Genomic DNA, 23,339 nt, shown 5'->3' on the forward strand with positions numbered 1-23,339 from the left:
ATCAACAGGGAAAAACAACTAGCGAAAAGTAACAAAAAACAAACAAATCAATGAAAGCTTTTAGACACTAATAGCACAACTGAAATGTAGACCATTTATTTTTTACTAATGCTTATTGGACTGTGTTCTTCCCATTATGTGGTTTTTAGTATTCCTCTCAGGTTTCATTAGTAAAATATAACATTTTGGTGCAAAAATACAAAAAAGCAACCCAAAGCTTGAAGCTAGAATTGCAAATATCTCTACAGCTACAGTAAACTTACCAGGAGAGCTGACATATGCTGGGATAAATGTGAGCCATACAGCACTAAATATCAGCATGCTAAAGGTAATGAATTTAGCTTCATTAAAATTATCTGGTAGCCTACGAGTGAGAAAAGCAAGGCCAAAGCATTGCAGAGCCAGAAGTCCGATGTACCCCAACACAATCCAAAACGCTATAGGTGATCCTAAATTACATTCTAGAATAATCCTTTCACTAGCGTAAATTGTACTCTTGTGAGGATATGGTGGGGCAAAAGCTAACCATATCACACAAATCAACACTTGAATTAAAGTACAGCCAAGAACACTTGTTCTCTGAAGTGGAGCTGAACACTGAATGACTGTGTTTGCTGGTCTTTTAGCTTTAAAGGCCATCACTACAGTTATAGTTTTTGCAAGAATACATGAGATGCACAGAGCAAATGCTATTCCAAAAGCTGTATGACGAAGCATGCAGGACCACTCAGTGGGTTGGCCGATGAAAGCCAGAGAGCAAAGGAAACACAAAGTCAAGGAGAAGAGTAGCAGGAAACTCAGCTCAGAATTACTGGCTTTGACAAGTGGTGTGTGACGAAAGCGGAGAAACACACACAAGACCACAAGGGTTAAACTTGCTCCAGACAATGAGAAGGCAGTAAGGAGGGCCCCCATAGTCTCTCCATATGACAGGAACTCAATCACCTTTGGAACACAGTTGCTGTGATTTTTATTTGACCAGTACTCCTGTGGACACTGTGAACACTCGGCCGAATCTGATCAGAAAAACAAAAACTGGAATGGATTTGTGTTATTTTCATGCTAAAAATAAGAAAAACAGTAGAATACTTGTTTCACTTACTGCTGGTGTTGCTAATCTCCCCAGCAGCACAGGGGACACAGGAGAAGCAGCAGATGGGTTTTCCTTTAATGACTGCTTTCCGGAAACCCGGCAGGCAATTCTCACTGCAAACAGACTGTGGCCTCTATAACAATAGAACAATTCAGCAATCAGTTCACAGAAATGTATTGTGAATAGATGCAATGAATTTAAAATATACTTTACATGTAGTAAACATTTTTTTTATTCTATTTTACCGACAATTGGTTTATAGTTTTTTGTTTGTTTACTCACTAAATGTAAAACTCTGAATTACTATTTCATGCAGAAATTTGTCGATACCTCCATGAATTTTGCAGCCCATGTGATGTTGATTCCATTCATGATCAATTGGTTTGTATTTGGCTGTGAAGCATCATACTTCCCAACTGTTGTGAACACTATATCTCCATCAGGGTTTGTCTGCCAGTTCACAAGCTCATAAATTGCTGCGGGATCTCCATTTTTATCAAAATAAACTCTCTCTCCTGACTGAACAGTAAAGTTAATGTCCTTGAGATGTTTTACAACCTATGAATGTCAAAAAGAGGTTAAATGTATTTTTTTAGATGTTAAAACAAATATATGTTCATTAGGACAGGTACCAATGTTTTTTTTTTTACCTGTCTTGGATCTGAATGGTCTTTAAAGTTGCAAGGGTCATTTAATTTTTCACCACTTAGCTTACATTTCAACATGCTATGCAAAGCATGAGCCACAGCATAAACTGCCTTATACACATTGTTGGATATCCTCAGCTCCGACACATCTGTGAAAGCATTGTCTGTGTCTTGAAGTCTTTCAGAGCCAGAGCACGGTTTTGTGTCAAGCATGGACTGGAAACTGCATCCAAAGGTTGTTTCCCAGAACTCTCTCAGGAGGTTGTTCTGAGGATCCTGATTTGGGTTCACCTGTAAAAGAAAGTCTTGCAGGCCTGTGATTTTTGCCTTTCCTATTGCAAAGCCCAGCGACCCTCTTAGTATGCCAGAGTACCCTTTTTTAGCTAAATGAGTTGATGAAATCCAGGATTCACTACCAACCCACTGCAACTCAGTCAGGTTTTGACACAAAGCCTCCTCCAGTAAAAGATCCATCTCATCATAAGCCAGAAATGCAACTAAAACACTTGCTGTACCTCTTCGGATCACGCTGACAACCTTCTCAACATGTTCTCTGGAACCGGTCCTTGAGATGGCTTCAGAGTATTCCACACAAATCCCCTCCTGACTTGCAGCTTCTATAAAAGTTGTCATCCCATTATTACCGTAATCATTATCACTTCTTACTGCCCCAACCCATGTCCATCCAAAGTGCTTTACCAGTTTGGCCAGTGCTCTGCTCTGGTAGTAGTCACTGGGAATGGTTCTGAAAAAGGAGGGATACTCCTTTCTATTACTAAGACAAGCACATGTTGCAAAATGACTGATCTACAAGAAAAGAAGTAACACAAAATAATATAAAAAAACATTTGCATGTTTTACGATGCAATCTTGCTTGATATATTGGTTGAATCTGCTGTTTTTGTGAAATTGTATTACCACAATTTTATTTATTTGATAAGTTTATCATTATCTCCAGTGAGCTGAGTCCCATTGATACTAAAAAAATATTAGTATTTACCACTGGTATGTGAAAAATCCCTGTAATTTGTAACATTGCGTTGGTTGTAGAGGACTCAGAAGTTCCAATGATGGCATGAACGGAGCCTGAGCAGTTTTTTCCAAAAGTCCGTTTCTCTCCATTCATTAAACCTATTCCTGCACGTGTTGCAGACAACGTGGAAGCACAGCTGTCGAATATCTTATAACCAACTGAGACATTAGGTGGTAGAAAGCTTCTATTGTTAATTTCCTCAATGGCAAATATCATTGTTTGAGCAAAACGAAATTCCCTGAAATTAATTCTGAAAAAAGACATTTTAAATTTTATGCATTTCATTGAGTTTCAAATTTTTAGTTAAAGTTAAGAACAAAAAGCAGTATATCAGTACCTGGAACACATGAGAGGTTCCGGTGGCCCATTCCAGGAGAGTAAAGGCTTTGAGATTTGGCTATGAAGGGAAAAAGCTCCTCCAATAATGATATCTCCTTTCTTAGACATCAGAGGAACGTCTCTGCTCCCCAGAATTTCACAGAAAGCTGTTTCATCCTTTGCTAACCCTCCAATAACTACAAACATCAAAATTGCACAGATGTTTTTCCACATCTTAAAAAAAGGAAAACACACAACCCGTAATGATTCACTGAAACATCTCTCCCCTAAAAGGCTTAGCTTTATACTTCTACAGGAGATGATGATAGCTTAGGTCATCAGAGTGATGATGATGTAAGCAATCTTTTTTTTATATTGTTTTTTTTCATTATTTATAATATTTTCTATAATACTATAAAATATGTTGAAATGCAGAGATACTGTTTTTTGTATACTTGAAAAAAATGTTTTCAATTTGTCTTTCAAGATATTTCTTTTAGAAATTGCTGGGGGTTCTCACCATTTTTATTTAATTGCTTGAATCAACCATTTTGAAAGGAATGTTTTTTTTGTCCGTTCGTTTGCTTGTTAAGTTTGTCTTCTCTACATTTTGGGTTTATGATGGAAAAATGAACTAGTCGTTATCAGGTTTGAGAATTATTTGAATCTAACTTCAAGCGTACAAGGCCATTCACAAAAGATTCTGCGATGTTAAGAAAAATTAAGCAAAAATGAGAAATTAAGTTAAAAAAAATAAATAAATAAAAAAAACACGGTCCACAACCCGGCTGACGCAGAAAATATTTAACTGCAGAGTTTAGATGGGTTTACATTATTTGAACCATGACTGTATTAATGCCCTGCAAAGTACCTTATAAGAGAACATTCACATCCTAGAAACATCCTGGAAATGTTTTGTTTTCTTAAATTCAATGCACCCATTTAAAAATAAAACGCATAAAATACTTAACACTGGTCTGATACTGCTCTGACAAAAAAATTGTCAGACCAGTATCAGACCAGCTCCAAATTGAATAATTAAGAAAGTTTAACACAGTATAGGCATATACAGGACATGCTGTTTTCTCTGGTTTAAATATGATGCAAAATACAAGAGCACCACAGCTCAAATTTAGAATAAGGACAAATTATATAAATTATTTAAAAAAAATCTTGTTTTTTTCAAGTGTCAGAGCTCTACAGCTAAAAGAGATCAACATAAATAGCAATTTGAAAAACCAAAAAGCACAGGACCCCCAGATAAATAGAACATACAGAGCCGATCCTTAACTGAAACATCTGAATCAAAAGAAGGGGAACTTGAGTTGACTTTGAGTTTCAGTGATTTCTCTACTCCCTCTGCATAAGGACAGCTACAATTGCTACAGAGCCCATTAAAATGATCTTCTAGATATGTAAAAAGCCTTAATATAAATAATTGTTTTATTGCTGTAGCATATTGTCACACTGAAAAAACAAAATCAATCCAGTCATTCAGTACATTTCTATGACGGAGTATTAGGGCCAGGCTAAGAGATTTTTTTGTTTTGTTTTATATTACAAAAATAAACTCAAAATATTACAAGAACACATTGTAAGATTATGATAATAAAGTCATAACATTTTTATGAAAACTGTTACAAAAAAGCACAGTTTTCCCTGTGATAAAATGAAGAATGTTGAGCATCTTGTCAAGTTATACTTTTGTATTGGTTTCACAAAGGACATTCCTAATCTTTTAGCACATCAGCATCAAAATAGTATCAGGACTTGGAAATGATTGTGCATATGACTGTGTCTGTTTCGAAGAAACAACCACTCTACAGTACTTAGAAGAAAGTTTTTTGGAAGAAGGTTTGTGTGCTTGTTTTGAGGAAAAGGAGCTCTCATTACTTTATTATCGTAATGTTAAGACTATATTCTTGTAATATTACACATTATTCTCAGAATATTAGCCTACAACTTTATTCTCGTAATGTTGCGATTGTATTCTCGTAAATTGCAACTTTATTCTCGTAATTTCAAAAAAGAAATTGTCTTAGCCTGGCCCTAATACTCTGTCATGCATTCCAGTTGGTCTGTGTGGCCATTTAATACATTGCAGCATGTGGATAGAAATGTTTCTGTCATTGTCTTCTTCTTTACTGTGCTACACTGCCCCTATGATTACTGGAGGAATTGCTCTGTTTGTTGCATTTGGATACGCATCCGCAATCCCCCGATGATTAAAATGTGCACAAAATAAACAGAAGGTGGATGCAAGACTCTTGTCAGTTTGCATTTTAATATTTCACATTGAGCATCAATTGGCATTAAATGTGAGGAAATAAAGGAGATTTTGTGGAACATCAGGTTCTGTGATATTTTTGTAGTATGTGTGCTGCTTTTGACATATTCCAGTTGAACTTAGTGCTTGCATACTGAGAACAGTCGGTGGAATTCACAGTGTTCTGCTGTCATTACTGGGTATTTCATTATCTCATGGTACATATTTTCACTGCCTCATTTTAATTTTCTTCATCATATTAGAATACAATATGAAATTCCTTTGAATGAAATATGAATTTCATATGTGTATGCCATTTCAAAGCTCTATGAGTTCCCCAAAGTGGTAAGATAATAATTAGCTAAATCAATTATACAGTATGGATTGCCTTGAGTTTCACTTAGAATTTTAAGCCTCCTAGATGTCATGGTGAACTGTTTGCATAGTGTAGCATAGGATTATGTAATGTTATTATGGGTTATTGTTTCAGTAGCAGTGGTGTACATGTGCTAGAGCTGCAGAGCTCATGTATATATTTTTTGACATTTCCAAAAATCCATGGCAGCCTGACTAATCTGCTGATCAAATTGTGCATGCTACAGTGTTAACCACGTAGGAAGATTATGTGATTATATGGTAAAGCTATTACCCCAATGCATCAAGACTTCCAATGTTATCAAAACTAAAGACAGATATGCAATAGTGTCACAAGGGTATAAGATTGAGTTTGTTTTTTTTTTTTGTTTTTTTTTAGCAATGAACACACCTGGTGGGTCTGTCATAAAACACAGTAAAAATATCTGAAAAAAACATATTATGCCCACTGTTAAATATGGTGGATGATTTTAATGCAGTCATCTCTGCTTTTAACGTGAAATAGGGTTGTCATTTGGTCCTTTAGCAGGATACTAATTTAAAACCTATGGCAAAATCAACAAAGAAAAGATTTGCCAGAGGCAAAACAACCTTTTTTATGGCCACCTCACGTGCCAGACCTAAATCTATCGAAAAGCCCTGGGGTGGGCAAATGAGTGTATAAGAGAAAATCCAGGACTCTGGACAATCTAAAGTTATGGTGCAAAGAGGAATAGTCAAAGATCCTCAACTGTGTATGCTACAACCTGGCAAAATATCATTAGCATAGATCAGGTGCTGTTCTATTGTCGAAAAATTGTTGTTTAAAGTAATAACAGGAAGGCTGCCAATAGGTGTTGGGTTGGTGAGCTTAAAATGATTATTATGTATTGAGGGATTTACCTTACTGAATAATAAATTGAAATTAATTTTAAGAATTTACCAATTTTTAACTGTTTATTAGATTATGCTAAGATAAATGTATTTATCTTTCACATGTCTTCCATGTAAGCCAATAAGCGTATATACAGAATTGTAGTTTTATAACTCATAAGCTGCAATGTTACATTTAATCTATGTAGGTAGTGTTTAACTAAAGTTCATTTTAAAAGCCCTTTTATATGTATTACTCTAAATATTCTCTTATTGTGTTTTTGATTGAATTCTGCCCATCAAACCTTTTTTAGTATTCCTCTCAGGTTTCATTAGTAAAATATAACATTTTGGTGCAAAAATACAAAAAAGCAACCCAAAGCTTGAAGCTAGAATTGCAAATATCTCTACAGCTACAGTAAACTTACCAGGAGAGCTGACATATGCTGGGATAAATGTGAGCCATACAGCACTAAATATCAGCATGCTAAAGGTAATGAATTTAGCTTCATTAAAATTATCTGGTAACTTCCGAGCTAAAAAAGCAAAGATAAAGCACAGCAGAGCCAAAAATCCTATGTATGTCATCACAACCCAAAACGCTATAGGTGAACCTAAGAAACACTCTAGAATAATCCTTTCATTAGCGTAAATTGTACTCTTGTGAGGATATGGTGGGGCAAAAGCTAACCATATCACACAAATCAACACTTGAATTAAAGTACAGCCAAGAACACTTGTTCTCTGAAGTGGAGCTGAACACTGAATGACTGTGTTTGCTGGTCTTTTAGCTTTAAAGGCCATCACTACAGTTATAGTTTTTGCAAGAATACATGAGATGCACAGAGCAAATGCTATTCCAAAAGCTGTATGACGAAGCATGCAGGACCACTCAGTGGGTTGGCCGATGAAAGCCAGAGAGCAAAGGAAACACAAAGTCAAGGAGAAGAGTAGCAGGAAACTCAGCTCAGAATTACTGGCTTTGACAAGTGGTGTGTGACGAAAGCGGAGAAACACACACAAGACCACAAGGGTTAAACTTGCTCCAGACAATGAGAAGGCAGTAAGGAGGGCCCCCATAGTCTCTCCATATGACAGGAACTCAATCACCTTTGGAACACAGTTGCTGTGATTTTTATTTGACCAGAACTCTGGCGGACACTGTGAACACTTTGCAGAATCTAAAAAGAAGTATGAGACAAAACAAATGGGCGCATGCTGTAAAATGCATGTTGTAAAATTCTTCATATATACACAGGTTTTATATAGTGACTTGAGTTTTCTGTGAAATAAAAGGCAGAAAGTAGAAATACATTTTTTTGCTCACTGTTGGTGTTGCTGATCTCTCCACCAGCACAGGGCACGCAGGAGAAGCAGCAGATAGGTTTGCCTTTGATTATTGCCTGTCTGAAACCTGGCAGACAATTCTCACTGCAAACAGATATTGGCCTCTGTGACAAAAGCAAATTTTAACCTGTAATGAATATATTTGAACTAAATTTCAAATTTAGAACGTTATTAAACCTAATTACACATTGGGTTTGGCACATTTAACTGCTCTAGCATCTACATAAACAGCATTTGTTTTAGCCAAACCACTAGAAAGGTTTGGAATGCTATGTGTTTTTAGTGTAATAATATAATAGTTTAACAATGAATAATTAATCATTGCTGCTATTTTGAATAACTGAATACAAGAGTTCTTTATTGTGATATTTTACAACAAAAAAGAAAAAAAAAGAAAACAAAAACAAAAAACATGTACTACCAGGTTAAATTGTGTTTGTAAGTTATTTAAGTTGTTTTGTGCATCCACACTAAATAACCTTCAAAATTACACAAAAACGGATTCCTACCTCCCAGGGTTCTGCGGCCCATGTAATGTTTACATTGTTTATATTAAACTGGTTCCAATGTGGTTGTGAAGCATCATAATTCCCAACAGTGATGAACACAATATCTCCTGCATGGTTTCTTTGCCAATTCACAAGTTCATAGGTTGCTGCAGGGTCCCCATTTTGATCAAAATACACTTGCTCCCCTGACTGAAGTGTAAAATTAACATTCTGGAGTTGTTTTGCAATCTGTCAAAAAATAAAAACAGTGCACAGATTTTCAAGAAATTTTAAATCATTTCAGAATAAATAAAAAACAAAAAAAAAAAAAAAAAGAAAGAAAGAATTACATACATTTTCAAATCTGTGATTTTACCTGTCTTGGTTCTAAATGGTATTTAAAGATGCATGAGTGAGACATTGAGTCACCACCTGATCCACATTTTAAAATGTTATCCAAGGCATGAGCAATAGCATACACAGCCTTATACACATTGTTGGATATCCTCAGCTGTGACACATCTATAAAAGTATTATTTGCATTTTGAAGCCTCTCAGAGCCAGAACATAATTTTGTGCCAGGTATACTGGACTGGAAACTGCAGTCAAATGTTGTTTCCCAGAACTCCTTCAGCAGGTTGCTCTGAGGGTCTTGACTTGGGTTCACCTTCAAGAGAAATTCTTGCAAGCCTGTGATTGTTGCCTTTCTTATTGCAAAGCCCAGTGAACCAGTTAAAATACCAGAGTACCTCTTCTTAGCCAAGTAATTTGCTGTGATCCAAGATTCACTCCCAACCCACTGCAACCCAGTTACATTTTGCCTCAGAAGTTCCTCGAGCAGAACCTCCATTTCACCTTGAGCCAGGAATGCAACTAAAACACTCGCTGTACCTCTTCGAATTACTCCAACTGCTTTTTCAATGTGTTCTCTGGAACCAGTTCTTGAGATGGTCTCGGAGTATTCAACACAAATCCCGTCCTGGCTTGCAGCTTCAACAAAAGTTGTCATCCCATTATTACCATAATCGTTATCACTTCTTACTGCCCCAACCCATGTCCATCCAAAGTGCTTTACCAGTTTGGCCAGTGCTCTGCTCTGGTAGTAGTCACTGGGAATGGTTCTGAAGAAATAGGGATACTCCTTTTTGTTACTAAGACAAGCACATGTTGCAAAGTGGCTGATCTATTGGAAAGAAAACAGAGAAAAAACAGAACTTCCAACTGAAACATAATCTTCTTGAAAACAAGCGCAGTATTACTAAAATTATGTGTCAGAGCAGTGCTGCGGGAACTGTTATTTTCATGACACATACCGTGGGTATTTGGAAAACCCCTGAAATCTGTTGCATTGCTATTGTTGAGGAGGATTCAGAGGCCCCAATGATGACATGAACAGAAGAACAGTTTTCACCCCAAGTCTTGTCCTTTCCATTCATAAGACCCATTACTGCTTGTGTTGAAGGTAGTGTTGAACCACAACTATCAAATACCTTATACCCAATTGAGACATTAGGCAGTACTATACTGCTGTTGTTAATTTCTTCAATGGCAAATATCATTGTTTGCACAAAACGAAATTCTCTTAGATTTATCCTGAAAAAAGGAAATAGAGTGGTTCACATTTCTCTTCTGTTGGACATAAAATGAAGTTGAGAATAAAAGTAAGCTTTACCTGGAGCATCTGAAAGGCTGTGGTGTTTCATATTTGGAGAGTGTGGGTATTGAGATTTGACTATAGATGGAAAAAGCCCCACCAATAGTGATGTCTCCATCCTTGGTCAAGAGAGGGATATCTGGGCTCCCAAACATCTCACAAGTAGTGTCATTCTCCGCTGTGAGGAATCCCAAAAAGACCAATAACAGTGAAATTACGCAAATGCAATACACCATCTTTCACAAAGAGATCTGTATTCACAGTCCTATGTGGTGACTTCTTCTATCAATGTCAAGATGTTTGTTTTCTGTAAGAGGACGGGCTTCTACTTATACTGATGATGATGCTCCTCCTCTCATCAAATCAGAGTGACAAGACTTACGTCAGGATACGTTTTTATTTGATTTGACATCAAATATTTTATAAAGAACAGTGTATAGTATAATAAGAGTTAGGGTTTAAATCAAGAGTAAATGAGTATAGCATTGTTTTTTACTAAGACTTTTAGTGTACATATAATTTACTATGCAATTTTCCATATCAGTTTCATGATTTATGACTCAATTATCATGACATAATATCATTGTAAAAAGAAAAGTACACCCCCTTTATTTAAACAGGTAAATCTCAGTAAGATATTAAGTATAATTTTCAAGAGCGGCCTTTTTTAGATATACATACCAACGTCAAATCATATTTTAATTCTATGGGTTACACATTTTCAGATCAAATATTTCTGGTCTGTACTTTTTCTTGAGCTCTTCCACTTTGGTTTCATCTCACATGGTGACTTCTGTGGTGTGAGGTTGTGTGAACAACCAGTTAAAACCATAGACTTGCCAAAAGGTGTGCTTTATTTATTTTAACTGTGTCTGAGACAAAGACAAGTAAAACCATAACTAAATAACCAACCGAACTAAATACATAACTAAGTTATAGGCTCTGGAAAGAGCATAAAAAACAGCATGCAACAAGTTAATTTTATAGTATATTGACACACCTAGCTTTTCTCTGTGAAAACAAAAATCCTTCCATAATTTTAATGATGAAGAGTTTGTAGTTTGACCACTGCTTTTACACTTTTGCCTGCTTTTAAATTGGCAGTGTTATTGATTAAAAACACAACTTCTAGTGAAGTCAGAAGTTTACAAACAATCATCATAAGCATGAATGTCAAGCCATCCATTCCTCCATTGTCTATACTATGAGGTGCCAATATATTGCAAATGTATTGTTATTGCAATTTGGATACTGTTGTAAGGATTATGATTATTGATTAATTAATATTTATCAAAAATTATAATTACAAATCATAATTCAGGAAAATTATTTCAAAAAATCATTACTTACAAATAGAAATCAGAGATGTCCTCTGGTGTTGTGATTATGGGCTCAAAGCTTTTAATAATTACAATTAGCTATTCATCATTAATAGTTGATAAATTATTAACCAGAACCACAAAATGTCACTGTTTATTCAACCGCTTCACCGAAGGTGGGGGAACTTTGAAATTTTTTTTGACAGATAAATCACTCTTGCATGAAATAAACACAAACGCTTCTCTTAATTACATATATGAAGATTTACTGAAGCAATATAATTCTGATATACCATTATTCTGGTCATAAAAACATTCACCTAACTAACAAGCACTACTCTACACAAAGGGGATAAAAATGACTACCTAACAATGATAATGTCACGGAGTGACATTTTTGGACTTTGTTTGTGGCTTTGTGTTTGTTTACCTTTTGCTTAGATGTTTCTATTTTGGTTTTTGTATCATGTTTTCTTTTTTCCCTCTTCTGCCTCCTGGTGTTTACTTCTTAAGTTCTTTTATGGTTGTTTTCTTATTACTTTGTATGGTTTATTATCATTATTATTATTATTATTATTATTATTGTAATTATTATAGTTCTTGGTCTTCCCTGGATTCTCTAGTTTTATTTCTCTTTACTATCTTTATGTTTAATTGTGTTTTATTATTTGTTCCTTTGCACTCTTCTTGTTTACTAGTTTATTTTCTGTTTCCTTTCCAGTTAATCCAGTCAGTGTGGTTAGGTGTGTTTATTTTTGTATTCAGGTTTTCTTTATGGGTTCTTTGTTTGTTCTTATGTGGTTATTGTTGTTCCTATGTTCCTTCTAGTTTCTCTGTTTACTTTAGTCATGATTATTCTAGTTTTCTTATTCCCCATTTGATTATTTATCTTTGTCTATAGGTTTGCTTGGTCTGTGTTTCTGTTTATTGTTAGTTACTTTGCCCATCCTCAGCCTTTGTATTTGTTTCACCTGTTCCTTCTGCTTCCCTGCCTCCTTGTCACACCTGTTCCCTGTTTTCACTGATTACCTGCCCTTTGTTATCCCTCAGTATATTAGTTGGTTTTGTGTCATTGTTTGTTGCTGGTTCCTTGTGTTCGTCACACCACGTTCTCGTCCACGATTATGCTTTGTTTTTTGACCTGGTAAATAAATCTTTGAATTTCAAAGATGATCCTGCCGAGCTCTTGTCTGCACTTTGGTCCGATCCAAAACCACATCGTGACACATAATAAAAGAAAAATATATGCACATTGAATGTCTATGAAGGTCAAACCAGCTGTTTTGTGGACAAAATGTGCAATTTGGGTTAAATGGAAAGAGAAGCCTTCCTAGTGTGCTGATGTCTCGATTGCAGCTGGTAGACGGTGAGCTGTGCTCTTAGCCACTAGGAGCTGATTGCGAATATCGAACAAAGAGTCATAAAACTCTGAGGCAGGAACTCAGTGGAAAAACTCCATTAATAAAACTGGAACAAAGGAGTGGTCAGGCGAGGCCCAGACCGCATTTTCTTTGAATGGAAACTTTAAATGTCCAACTTCTAACTCCTGGCTGACTTGGGATCAACTGGACAAAAACATGAACACGTACCTTGCTGATCCGTGCTGCGCGATTCAGCCACACAGCAAATCAAACACTCAGCATAAAACACTTCAATCAGTATTGCATGCAACAAGTTTATACCTTGGATTAACTACTGGCAATTCTAAATCACCCTAACTATGCCTCATCCTGCCCAGACTTCTAAATGCACCTATCCAATTTAATATAAAAAAGAACAAAATTACTTTGACATTGATTTCTTCTCTCCACCGGTTGAGGAGGGATCAGGTCTGAAGAAAAATGAGGGGGTTGGCGATCACGCGTCCGTAATCAACTCAAAAGAAAAATGGTAAACTTCTCATCCGTCCAGGAGGGGAAAATATGAAGAACCATTTAGTCAACTGAATCATAAGAAGGAAAACTCATCTCCTTGGAAATAAATCCTCTGTGGGTTTTTCACCTGCACCAGAGTGTCGGCGTGGTCTTCGATCGGTATATGAATCTTCGGACCTTCCAGCTTTCAAGCTCTTTCGGAAACGGCTGTTGGAGCAAAAGTTCGCCTGTGAGCTTTTGTCTCCAGATATGCGCCTCCGTCGCACCTTCCCGTGAGACATGCTGGAAATGGCAACGAAAGTTTATTTTCCATGGGTTGTATAATACCGGGTGACGTCAGAGCTGCGATGTCTGTTGAGCTGCGCATGTTCAACTGTGCGACTGTTCAACTGTACCAAAATGGATGACTCCAACACCGTGAAGAATTGCTTGGACTACAATAAATGTTAGCTGATTGCAATCAGGCACTTGATGCTTGAATATTCAGTAAGTTAGAAACGTGTATCTGAAGAGGCTTGTTTGTCTGATTAAAACTACCTTTTTAATTTTAACAACCTTTAAGCGGTATTAAACATACCTTTCATTAAGCCTGCATTTCTAAAAATGTTTTTTTTTATTGGTCTTATGTAATATTTTAATCTTCTAAGAAATTAAATGTGTTTTCATTAGCTGTAAGCAGAAATGTATGAGTATTAACAGAAATAAAGGCTTGGAAACAGTGTGTAATTAATCTAGATAATGAGCCTTACTTAGTTATTGACGTACTGAAATAAATGACTTTTTCAATAATGTTCTAATTCATTGAATATGTCTGTATATTTGGTGACAGTTGTTATTTTGCAGCATAAAAATTATTTAGAAGAAGGTAAAGATGCCTTTTGCTTATGTTAGTGCTGTGTGCTGCTTTTAGCTTCTTGAGGACAGAACCATACAGTGTGTTTGGAATAGTATTATTACACTAACTGTTTTCCTTTTTTTTTTGCAGTTTTTGTTATGTTTCTGTCATTGCAGTTCCACTTTACATAGACAACAACTGAATGGTTTGAGTATGAAAAGGAAGAATTTAAAGGCATGATATGTTCCCCTTAGTCTACAGAGTTGTGGTCAGCATCATTGTACAAGCTTAGTGTTCGACTGCTTTATCCATTCTGAAGCCCGTTTTGATGTATGTTGTACCATTGCTCTATAAGACTTCCCAACTACTCAGATGACCCAAGCTGCTCTGTCATTCAAAAACCCAGGAACAATAAGGCTGGAGCCTCTTAGTCACTAACCAGAGTGACTAAGGGGCTCACGGATTTGTTAAAACTATGTTCTGACATACAAGACAATTCGAGACAGCTGATCTGTGAAAAAAATCAGCTCCTCTGGTTCTTCCCAGTGATCCTACTGCCACTTGCAGAAATACAACACTCCCGGTCAGAAACAACCAATCAGTCAATCACACTTATGTACTCACTGCTCACACCCGCCCCAGCACAGCACATACCATCTTTCAAGCTAAAGATTGCCGGTGTGCTGCAGTTATGCTAATGGTATTGGCAGGTCCTAGTCAATGAAAAGCATATTATTGATGTTTTGTCCCTACCAGGCTAAGTTCATGGTTTTCTCAGAACTCCCCACTGCAGCTTTGATTTAAAGATATCTCTTCAATTATTGTATAAAGTGAAATACTAAAAATTTTATGTTGGCAGTTCTACCAACAGCATTTGTTTTTTTTTTTATTTATTTTACAATTATGTTTTTAAACTGAAAGACAGATATATATATATGCAATATATGCTTATAGCAATGCATTTCTTAGCTTTTTTACTTTGAAACCATGTTGCACAGCATGTTCACTAAAGTGGTACTCCTTATGACATGTGTGAATATGATAGAGAAAGAGAGAGAGAGAGAGAGAGAGAGAGAGAGAGAGATGGTTGAAATCACTTAGTGGAGATGGAACAGTACCATCGTTCTTCTTGCCTTCTAAAAACATTAGCCTTGCTAACACAGGCGCTGCAATCTTGCAAGAACCTGGAACTAACGCTGAATTGGTGTCAGATCTGGTAGCTGTGGAAACTGAGCTGATGGAGGTGCAATCTTCTTCGGCAACTGCAACTGTGACATGGATGATCTGTAGGGGGCAATGTTATGACAATGCTGCCAACATGTCTGAAGTATATAAAGGATTAAGAGCACGTATAAAGAAAATCAATCTCCTTGCTGAATGTGTCCGATGTGCTCCACATGCTGCTAATTTGGTTGGAGTCAATAGTTTTAGCTGCTGTTTTTACCAGTTTGTGCAAAACCTATTTAACTTCTGCTCTAAGTCAACAGCAAGTGAGCTTAATGCAAATAAGCGCATGTAAACACTGAAGTATCTTTGTAACACTAGACAGGCAGTGAACATTAGAATTAACATTCTAAAGTCATTCAAGAATATTGCAGAACTTAGAAAGCACTTTTGGCTCCCTGAACAACTTTTCTGATGACAATGTTTCAGAGCTAGGAAACAAATCATACTTGTACTCGTTGTCTTCCACTTTATCTGGGACCGGGTCATGGGAACAACAGACTCAGTAAAAACACCCAGACCTCCCTCTCCCCAGACACCTCCTTCAGCTCCTCTGGGGAGAGCGCAAGGTGTGTCCAAGCCAGCCGAGAGACATAGTCCCTCCAGCGTGTCCTGGGCCATCCCCTGGACCTCCTCCCGGTGGGACGTGCCTGGAACACCTCCTGAGGGAGGCGTCTAGGAAGCATATATGCCCGAGCCACCTCAACTGGCTCCTCTCGACATGGAGGAGCAGTGGCTCTACTCCGAGCCCCTCATGGATGGCCGAGCTCCTCACCCTATCTCTGTGGGAGTGACCGGCCACCCTCGGAGGAAGCTCATTTCAGCTGCTTGTATCCGGAATCTTGTTATATAGTCATGACCAAAAGTTCATGGGCATAGGTGAGGGTAGGATCGTAGACCAATCGGTAAATTGAGAGCTTTGCTTTTCGTCGCAGCTCTCTCTTCACCATAAATGATCGGCACAGCATCCACATTACTGCAGCAGATGCACTGATCCGTCTGTCGATCTCCCACTCCACTCTCCCTTTACTCGAGAATAAGACCACAAGATACTTGAACTCCTCCACTTGAGGCAGGAACTCCCCTCCAACCTGAAGAGGGCAAGCTACCCTTTTCCGGTCGAGAACCATGGCCTCAACTTGGAAGAGCTGATCTTCATCCCAGCCTCTTCACACTCGGCTGCGAACAGGCACTGCAGACCTCACAGGCACAGTTATGGGCGACAGCATCCACAATAGATGGAGGGAACATAGTCCACTCAAACTCTATGTCTCCAACCTCCCCTGGTATCTGGTCAAGGCACTCCCAGAGGTGGAGTTGAATACATCTCTTCACCCGGGTGTACAACACATGCGGCTGAAGGTCTGAAGAAACGACAACAAAGTCGATCATCGACCTCATGCCTAGGCTGTCCTGGTGCCAAGTGCACTGATGAACACCCTTATACTTGAACATGGTGTTCATTATGAACAATCCGTGACTAGCACAGAAGTGCAATAATGAAACGCAACTCGCCTCGCCACGCCTCTCCAGGTGTCAATGTTGTTTCCCACATGGGCGTTGAAGCCCCAAGCAGAATAATGGAGTCCCCAGGAGGGGCACTATGCAGCACCCCTGACAGGGACGCCAAGAAGGCCAGGTTCTCCGCACTACCGCTCGGCCTGTAGGCCTAAATGACAGAGGCATCTCCCCAACCCAAATGCGCAGGGATGCGACCTCTCTCATCCACCAGGGTAAACCCAACATGAGATGGCTGAGCTGGGGGGCAACATGCAAACCCACCCTAGCCCCCCGCCTTTCCTCGCAGGCCACTCCAGACTAGAAGAGTCCAACCTCTCTTGAGGAGCTGGGTTCCAGAGCCCATACTATACGTGGACGTGAACCCGACTATTTCTAGTCAATGTCTCTCGCTCTTCTGCACAAGCTCAGGCTCCTTCCCTCCCAGCGAGGTGACATTCCACATCCCTAGAGCCAGCCTGGGCAGCCAGAGATCGGGTTGTCAAGGTCTCCACCTTCATCCTTTGCCCGATCCTCTTTGCACCAGTCCCTTATGATTCCTTCTGCAGTTGGTGGGCTCACTGGGGGATGGCCTCACATCTCTTGTTTGGGCTTGGCCCGGCTGGGTTGCATGAGGAGCAACCTAGCCACCAGGCGCTCTCCGACGAGTCCCGACCCCAGGCCTGGCTCCAGGGTGGGACCCTGGCTCCAGGGTCCATTTTTACCATATTTTACTGTAACGAATTACTCTGACGAACTGGAATTTCAGCCAGACACAACAGGTAAGATTCAAAAAGTTTATTAAAAACTCTGGAAGTCATGAGGGAGGAAACCACCAATGACAGACTCAGGAACCTGGTAGGTTAGTGGCTGAGCAGAGAATGGGGGGAAATGTAAAACTCAGGGAAAAAGCCACTTACCTTCTCAGAATCCCTAATGGAATCAGGAAGTTGAGTTCCAGTACCTCAGAGTGTAGATGGGGTAACAGCTAGAAAGCGTGAGCAGATTGCAGTGGTCAGGGGACAGAAACTGGGTCAGAGACGTGAGAGCAAACAAGGGCCGCAGGATCAGAGGGCGACGCTTGAGTCTTTGTCAGGGGTACAAAAATGAAGTCATGCACAGAAAGGCAGATACAGGTTGATAGATCCAGGGGTTAGGCAGGGAGGGTTGGTCAGGAGGCAGAAGCAAGGTCGTAGTCCAGTAAACAGAAGCCAGTGAGGTATACGACGAGGGAAAGGCAGAGTAGAGAAATCTGTGAGGCATAAAACAAGATCAGATTAGGGAGACAGGCAAGGAAGGAATGTTAGCGCTGTTTATCTGTAGGCGTGCTGCTTATTAAGCCAGTGGCGCAGGTGAAGCGGGTGAGGTCTGATTAGGCTAAGAAAGAGCAGGTGAATGTAATCACCATGGTTAGAGCAGCAGTAGACAGAAAAGAGGCCAAATGGAGGGGAAGACATTCAGCAAAGGTCGCCTGGTCCAGGACTCGAACCAGGGACAGCCGCATCAAGGACAATAGCCTCAGCACATAGTCACGCGCTTAACCGCCACACCACCAGTGCCGCGCCCACCACACAGGGATTTCAGTTTAGTCTTAATCTCTCTTCATTTGCTTCCAATTCATCTTAGAAAAAACAATTCAGATCAAGAAGGGTTTTTGCCTTTGCAGAAAATAAATCCCTACATTTACTTGATTTATTCAATACTGTGTTTCAAACTTGTAAGTAACTGTGATGAACAATGGAACGTCAAACATCTGTAATTATATTTTAGTATATATATATAGTTTTTTTTTTTTTTTGTATATATTTTTGAGGCCCTAAGTTCTACAACAATCAAGGCATTATTTTTATGACATACAGTTAAGCCCAACATGGTTCAACCCCTGGAATATTAAAATGTTAAAAATATTTACATTCAACCAAGTACTTTGTGTCTAATAATAATGGGACAGACATCTATCTAAAGATGATAAAAACATGTAAAAAACTATTTTTTAAAGATTTTGCTGTTTTTATCTACATTTTATTAATAAATGATCTCTCAAAAATTATGTAAACACTGTTTTCCAATAAACAAAGGAAACATTTTTTTTATCAGCATTAGAGCAGCCCTTATAATTGCTGACCAGCTTTTTTCATGTATGAGCTGGTATTTCTAACATTAATTTATTTGGGAAGAGCTCCATGTTTTTGGTAAAATAGGTTTTAAGGCCTCTTGGTCATCACCCCAATCTTTAGCTCCCTCTATAAATTGTCAAACACATTCAAGTAAGGACTCAGGCTGGCCTCTCCAAAACATTGATATGACTTCCAGTTAGAAGAAATATGTTGGTAAATTAAAAACATTTCTTTAAAAATGCAACCAGTACTTTGTGGGGTCAACTGTAGCTATTCTCCTCTTTTGGCAACTCTCTGTGACAGTGAGCATGTTAGTGTAATTTCACACATACAGTTAGTTAACCATGTCTCTACTGGCTTCAAATTGTGCTAATTAAAGAAAAACGACAAACAATCATCTTTATTTTGACATTTTTATTTTTATATTTGACAGTGTTTTTGTACATTATTATGAATTTAATATATATTGATGTTTTTAGGCTTATTTAAAACACGTTTGTTTTACAGCTGAATGGCACATTTTCACATGAAAAAGATATATCATTTAAACCTTTTGTGATGGAAGATAACAAAAAATGGCAACATTTAAAAAAAACTAAAGAAAGCATTGTGTGTTATATTAAGCTACTTAACATTATGTTTTCCTAGAAGTTGTTTCTTTGTGTTTAGCTCAGGTTTCAGAACAAGTATAAAGCACTTTGGTGCAAATATACACAATAGTATCCCGTAACTTGAAGCTAGAATAGCAAATATCTCAACAGCTACAGTAAATTTTCCAGGTGAGCTGACATAAGCTGGGATGAAGGTGAGCCAGACAGCACAGAAAATCAACATACTAAAGGTGATGTGTTTAGCCTCATTGAAGCTATCTGGCAACTTTCTGGCCAAGAAAGCAAGTACAAAACATAATAAGGCAAGGAGTCCAATGTATCCTAACACAGCCCAAAATCCAACAGATGATCCCAAAGCACACTCAAGGATTATCTTCTCCATATAGTAATTCATGTTTTTTAAAGGAAAAGGAGGATTTATTGTTATCCAAAGGATGCAAATTATCACCTGTATAAAAGTGAAAAACAAAACAGTGAATCTCTGTTGTGCAGGTCCAAACCATTTCATCACATTACTACCTGGAAGTGCAGCTTTAAAGGCCATTAGAACCACTATTGTTTTCCCAAGAATACAAGAGATGCAGAGGACAAAGGTGATGCCAAATGCTGTGTGTCGCAGCATACAGGACCACTCAGTGGGCTGGCCTATAAATGTTAATGAACACAAGAAACACAGAGACAAGGAGAAGAGCAACAAGAAGCTCAGCTCAGAGTTGTTTGCTTTCACTAGTGGAGTGTCCTTATTAATTAAAAACAGTGTGGCTACTATTGAAGTTAGCAGAACACCAAACAAAGTAAAAAATACTAGTATTTTGCCCATAATTTCAATAAATGAGAGAAATTCTATGTTTTTTGGTAAACACGCATCTCTGTTTGGATTGGACCAATATGCTTCAGGACACTTTTTGCAGCCAATAGAATCTGTAATAAAACATATTGTTTTTATTATTGCAAGTCAATCTGTTGCACCCTAATAATGTTTACAAAGGACTGTATCATTGCTAATTTAAACATAATACACACACTGTGGCATGTAAAGAGTGTGCACATATTACTACAATTAAAGCCTGTGGTACCTGTAGTGTTGCTGAATTCCCCAACTGGACATGGTATACAGTCAAAGCAGCATACAGGTTTTCCTTTCTGAAGGACTTTATGGGTTCCTGGATGACAGCTTTCACTGCAAACTGAAACAGGTAACTGCAATAATAAAAAGGCGAATTGTTAAATATCTTTTATGACACGGGTGTGACCAGATTTTCTTGTTAGGAAAGATCTTTACCTTATTAGTTCCCCCTGGCCACATTATATTCTTTGTGTTAAGTACAAACCTCTTGCCAGAGGGTAGTGAAGCATCATAGTAGCCAACAGGTTTAAACTGAACTGATCCATCTGTTCCACGCTGCCAGTTCACCACCTCATACCTGGCAACAGTGGCCCCAGTATGATCAAACCACACTTTGTCCCCATTTTTAATAGTAAAGTTCACATGCTTTAAAGCCTCAACTACCTAAAGAGCAGCAAACATACGTTTTTTCAGCACAACTTTTTTTGTTAGTGAAACACATGTAACCCAAACAGTACAGTCATACAATGTTTTTTCTTACCTCCCATGGCTTTACCTCCACAGTCTTTTTACACCCTTCACCATCTGAACACTTCAAAACGCTGTGCAAAGAATGTGCTACAGCATATATGGCTTTGTATATGTTAGTAGAGTATCTTAGCTCTGCTACATTCTCCGTATTATCTCCAAGCTCCATTAAATCCTGGTTCTCTTTGCAAGTTTTTCGACTTGACTCTGTGTTTGTCTCATTGCACAGAAATTCTGTTTCCCAGAAACCTCTAGCTAGAAAGTCCTCCAGGCCACTGATGTTGGTCTTTTCTACTGCAAAGCCTAATGCACCTCCCAGCACACTAAAGCTAGTAGGAGTCACAAGGCTGTCCGCAGTGATCCAGGCCTCCACACCAATGAACTGGCGTCCTGTGATGTTGTGGACACTCAACTGCTCAAGCAGGTTATTCATTTCTACATGGGCAAGAAAGCCAACAATCACCTGAGCTGTGCTCTTTTTAATCACCTCTATCACATTTAGAAGTTTTTCTGGCTCTGCCCTGTCAAATTTCTCTGTGTATTCCACACACACTCCTTCCTCTTGCGCTGCAGAGAGGAAGATGGCCATCCCATTGTTGCCATAATCACTGTCACTGTTCACTGCTCCGACCCAGGTCCAACCATAGTGTTTGACCAGCTGTGCAAGGGCACGGCTTTGATAGAGATCACTTGCAATGGTTCGAAAAAAAGAGGCATAGTTCTTCCTACTGCTTAAACACTCACAAGTGGCTGAATGACTTATCTGTAAGAATAAAACACAAAACTGCAAGAGAGAGAACAAAATGCAAGATGTTGCATGTCATGGACACATAAATACTGATTACGATTCCTCTTACCACTGGAATTTGGAATGGTCCTGTAGTGCGGGAAAGGACAACAGTTGAAGAAGATTCAGACTCTCCAATAACAGCATGAACAGCTGACTGGCCTGAGCAGCTGTTTCCCAAAGTCAACTCATCACCATTCAAAAGAGCCATTACTGAACGCATTGAGGATAATGTTGACGCACAGTTGTCATAAATCCGATATCCAATAGTTACATTGGGAAGAAGCCCCTTCTTTTCATTTATTTCTTGAATTGCAAAAATCATTGTCTGAGCAAATCGAAACTCCCTTAGGTTAATACTGAGAAAATAAAAGCACAATATAAAATTCTGTTCACAAAGACAAAAAGTTATTAGAATATTTTGTGCATAGTTCAAAATTACCTGGTACACTTAAATATTGTTGGCATCTCTGTAAAGAGAAGTGAAGGTTGTGTGATTTTGCTGTGGATGGAAAAAACACCTCCAATGGTCACATCTCCTTTTTTAGACAGTACAGGTAACTCTGGATTTCCCCGTATCTGACAGAGAGAAGCAGGCTCCCCAAATGCATTGTATGATGACAGGAGGCCCATAAAGATAAAGACTCTAAGTACTGATGGCATTTTTTTCTGGTGTATTCTAATGTGGAAGAGTCACCTAAGACAACGTTGTAGCTGACAGTAAGGCTCTTTGTCCTTTTATTAACCAATCAGAAAAATGTGGGACGGCCTTGACAGGCGCTTACCATAGTGTTATTGTCTGAGATTATTGTGCTTTGATAGACAACACATTAGACATTTGGTTATTTCCATAATATTCTATAAAATACAATGGAGCATAATAAAAAATGCAACTGAAGTAGTATTGTAGTTTATACTTTATTGTTTTAATCTATACTTCACTGTTTTACATCGATCAGATAATCTAATGGCTTTTAAGTTGCAATCTATTCCTCTAAAATTTATTACATGACACAGAAACTAATTTCTCTTCAAAAGACTAAAGAAGATACCATTTGAAGTGAGGCAGAATTGTTTTGATCTTCTTATGTCAGGAAATGGCCACATTCAAATTGCTACAAACCTTAACTTGGCCATATCTTCAGTCAGAACAATAAGTACAAACTTTAACCAAAGAACTAGGCTGCATATGGTTTCTGGTCCAAGGATATAATGACAGTAGCATTTTGAGGTTCTTCCCAATCTGGTTACCTTGAGAACTTTTGTTCTCAAGGTGAAGTTACAAGGAGGAGGGGTTCTGGCTTGGGAAACTTGAGGTTTCATCTATGCTGTTGGAAGATTATGTGGTTCTGTTGGCTGCTTCAAACAATGACTTTTAGCCTGCACTGAACAGTTGAAGCAACTAGGA

The 23,339-nt window shown here is 38.3% G+C and overlaps 3 protein-coding genes across 3 annotated transcripts; all 3 read right to left on the minus strand.

Annotated features, from left to right (window-relative positions):
• Positions 1-105: 105 nt before the first annotated feature.
• LOC124884401 (extracellular calcium-sensing receptor-like) lies at positions 106-3,307 on the minus strand. The gene is made up of 6 exons (XM_047392313.1): positions 3,111-3,307; positions 2,741-3,023; positions 1,744-2,547; positions 1,424-1,651; positions 1,103-1,226; positions 106-1,016 (listed from the first exon to the last, which is right to left on the minus strand). The coding sequence occupies exons 1-6, from the start codon at positions 3,296-3,298 to the stop codon at positions 106-108; spliced, it is 2,538 nt and encodes an 845-aa protein (XP_047248269.1). The 5' UTR covers positions 3,299-3,307.
• Positions 3,308-6,854: 3,547 nt separating this feature from the next.
• On the minus strand, positions 6,855-10,309 carry LOC124884405 (extracellular calcium-sensing receptor-like). Its single transcript, XM_047392320.1, has 6 exons — positions 10,092-10,309; positions 9,733-10,012; positions 8,796-9,602; positions 8,441-8,668; positions 7,912-8,035; positions 6,855-7,765 (listed from the first exon to the last, which is right to left on the minus strand). Exons 1-6 carry the CDS (start codon positions 10,307-10,309, stop codon positions 6,855-6,857), a joined length of 2,568 nt encoding a protein of 855 aa, XP_047248276.1.
• A 9,070-nt stretch (positions 10,310-19,379) lies between these two features.
• LOC124884285 (extracellular calcium-sensing receptor-like) lies at positions 19,380-22,741 on the minus strand. The gene is made up of 6 exons (XM_047392117.1): positions 22,374-22,741; positions 22,002-22,290; positions 21,158-21,907; positions 20,833-21,060; positions 20,627-20,750; positions 19,380-20,471 (listed from the first exon to the last, which is right to left on the minus strand). Exons 1-6 carry the CDS (start codon positions 22,592-22,594, stop codon positions 19,564-19,566), a joined length of 2,520 nt encoding a protein of 839 aa, XP_047248073.1. The 5' UTR covers positions 22,595-22,741; the 3' UTR covers positions 19,380-19,563.
• Positions 22,742-23,339: the final 598 nt, after the last annotated feature.

Source organism: Girardinichthys multiradiatus, chromosome 18, assembly GCF_021462225.1.
Source record: "Girardinichthys multiradiatus isolate DD_20200921_A chromosome 18, DD_fGirMul_XY1, whole genome shotgun sequence".
In the NCBI taxonomy this organism is placed as follows: domain Eukaryota; kingdom Metazoa; phylum Chordata; class Actinopteri; order Cyprinodontiformes; family Goodeidae; genus Girardinichthys; species Girardinichthys multiradiatus.

Excerpts from the sequence above, each read along its gene's own strand:
- LOC124884401 (XM_047392313.1), bottom strand. The coding sequence starts at position 3,298 with ATGTTTGTAGTTATTGGAGGGTTAGCAAAGGATGAAACAGCTTTCTGT. Across the intron at positions 3,024-3,110 it reads GAACCTCTCATGTGTTCCAG|AATTAATTTCAGGGAATTTC; the intron begins GTACTGATATAC and ends GTCTTTTTTCAG. Across the intron at positions 2,548-2,740 it reads GGATTTTTCACATACCAGTG|ATCAGTCATTTTGCAACATG; the intron begins GTAAATACTAAT and ends CTTTTCTTGTAG.
- LOC124884285 (XM_047392117.1), bottom strand. The coding sequence starts at position 22,594 with ATGCCATCAGTACTTAGAGTCTTTATCTTTATGGGCCTCCTGTCATCA. Across the intron at positions 22,291-22,373 it reads ACAATATTTAAGTGTACCAG|TATTAACCTAAGGGAGTTTC; the intron begins GTAATTTTGAAC and ends TTATTTTCTCAG. Across the intron at positions 21,908-22,001 it reads GACCATTCCAAATTCCAGTG|ATAAGTCATTCAGCCACTTG; the intron begins GTAAGAGGAATC and ends TTATTCTTACAG.
- LOC124884405 (XM_047392320.1), bottom strand. The coding sequence starts at position 10,309 with ATGGTGTATTGCATTTGCGTAATTTCACTGTTATTGGTCTTTTTGGGA. Across the intron at positions 10,013-10,091 it reads CAGCCTTTCAGATGCTCCAG|GATAAATCTAAGAGAATTTC; the intron begins GTAAAGCTTACT and ends TCCTTTTTTCAG. Across the intron at positions 9,603-9,732 it reads GGGTTTTCCAAATACCCACG|ATCAGCCACTTTGCAACATG; the intron begins GTATGTGTCATG and ends TCTTTCCAATAG.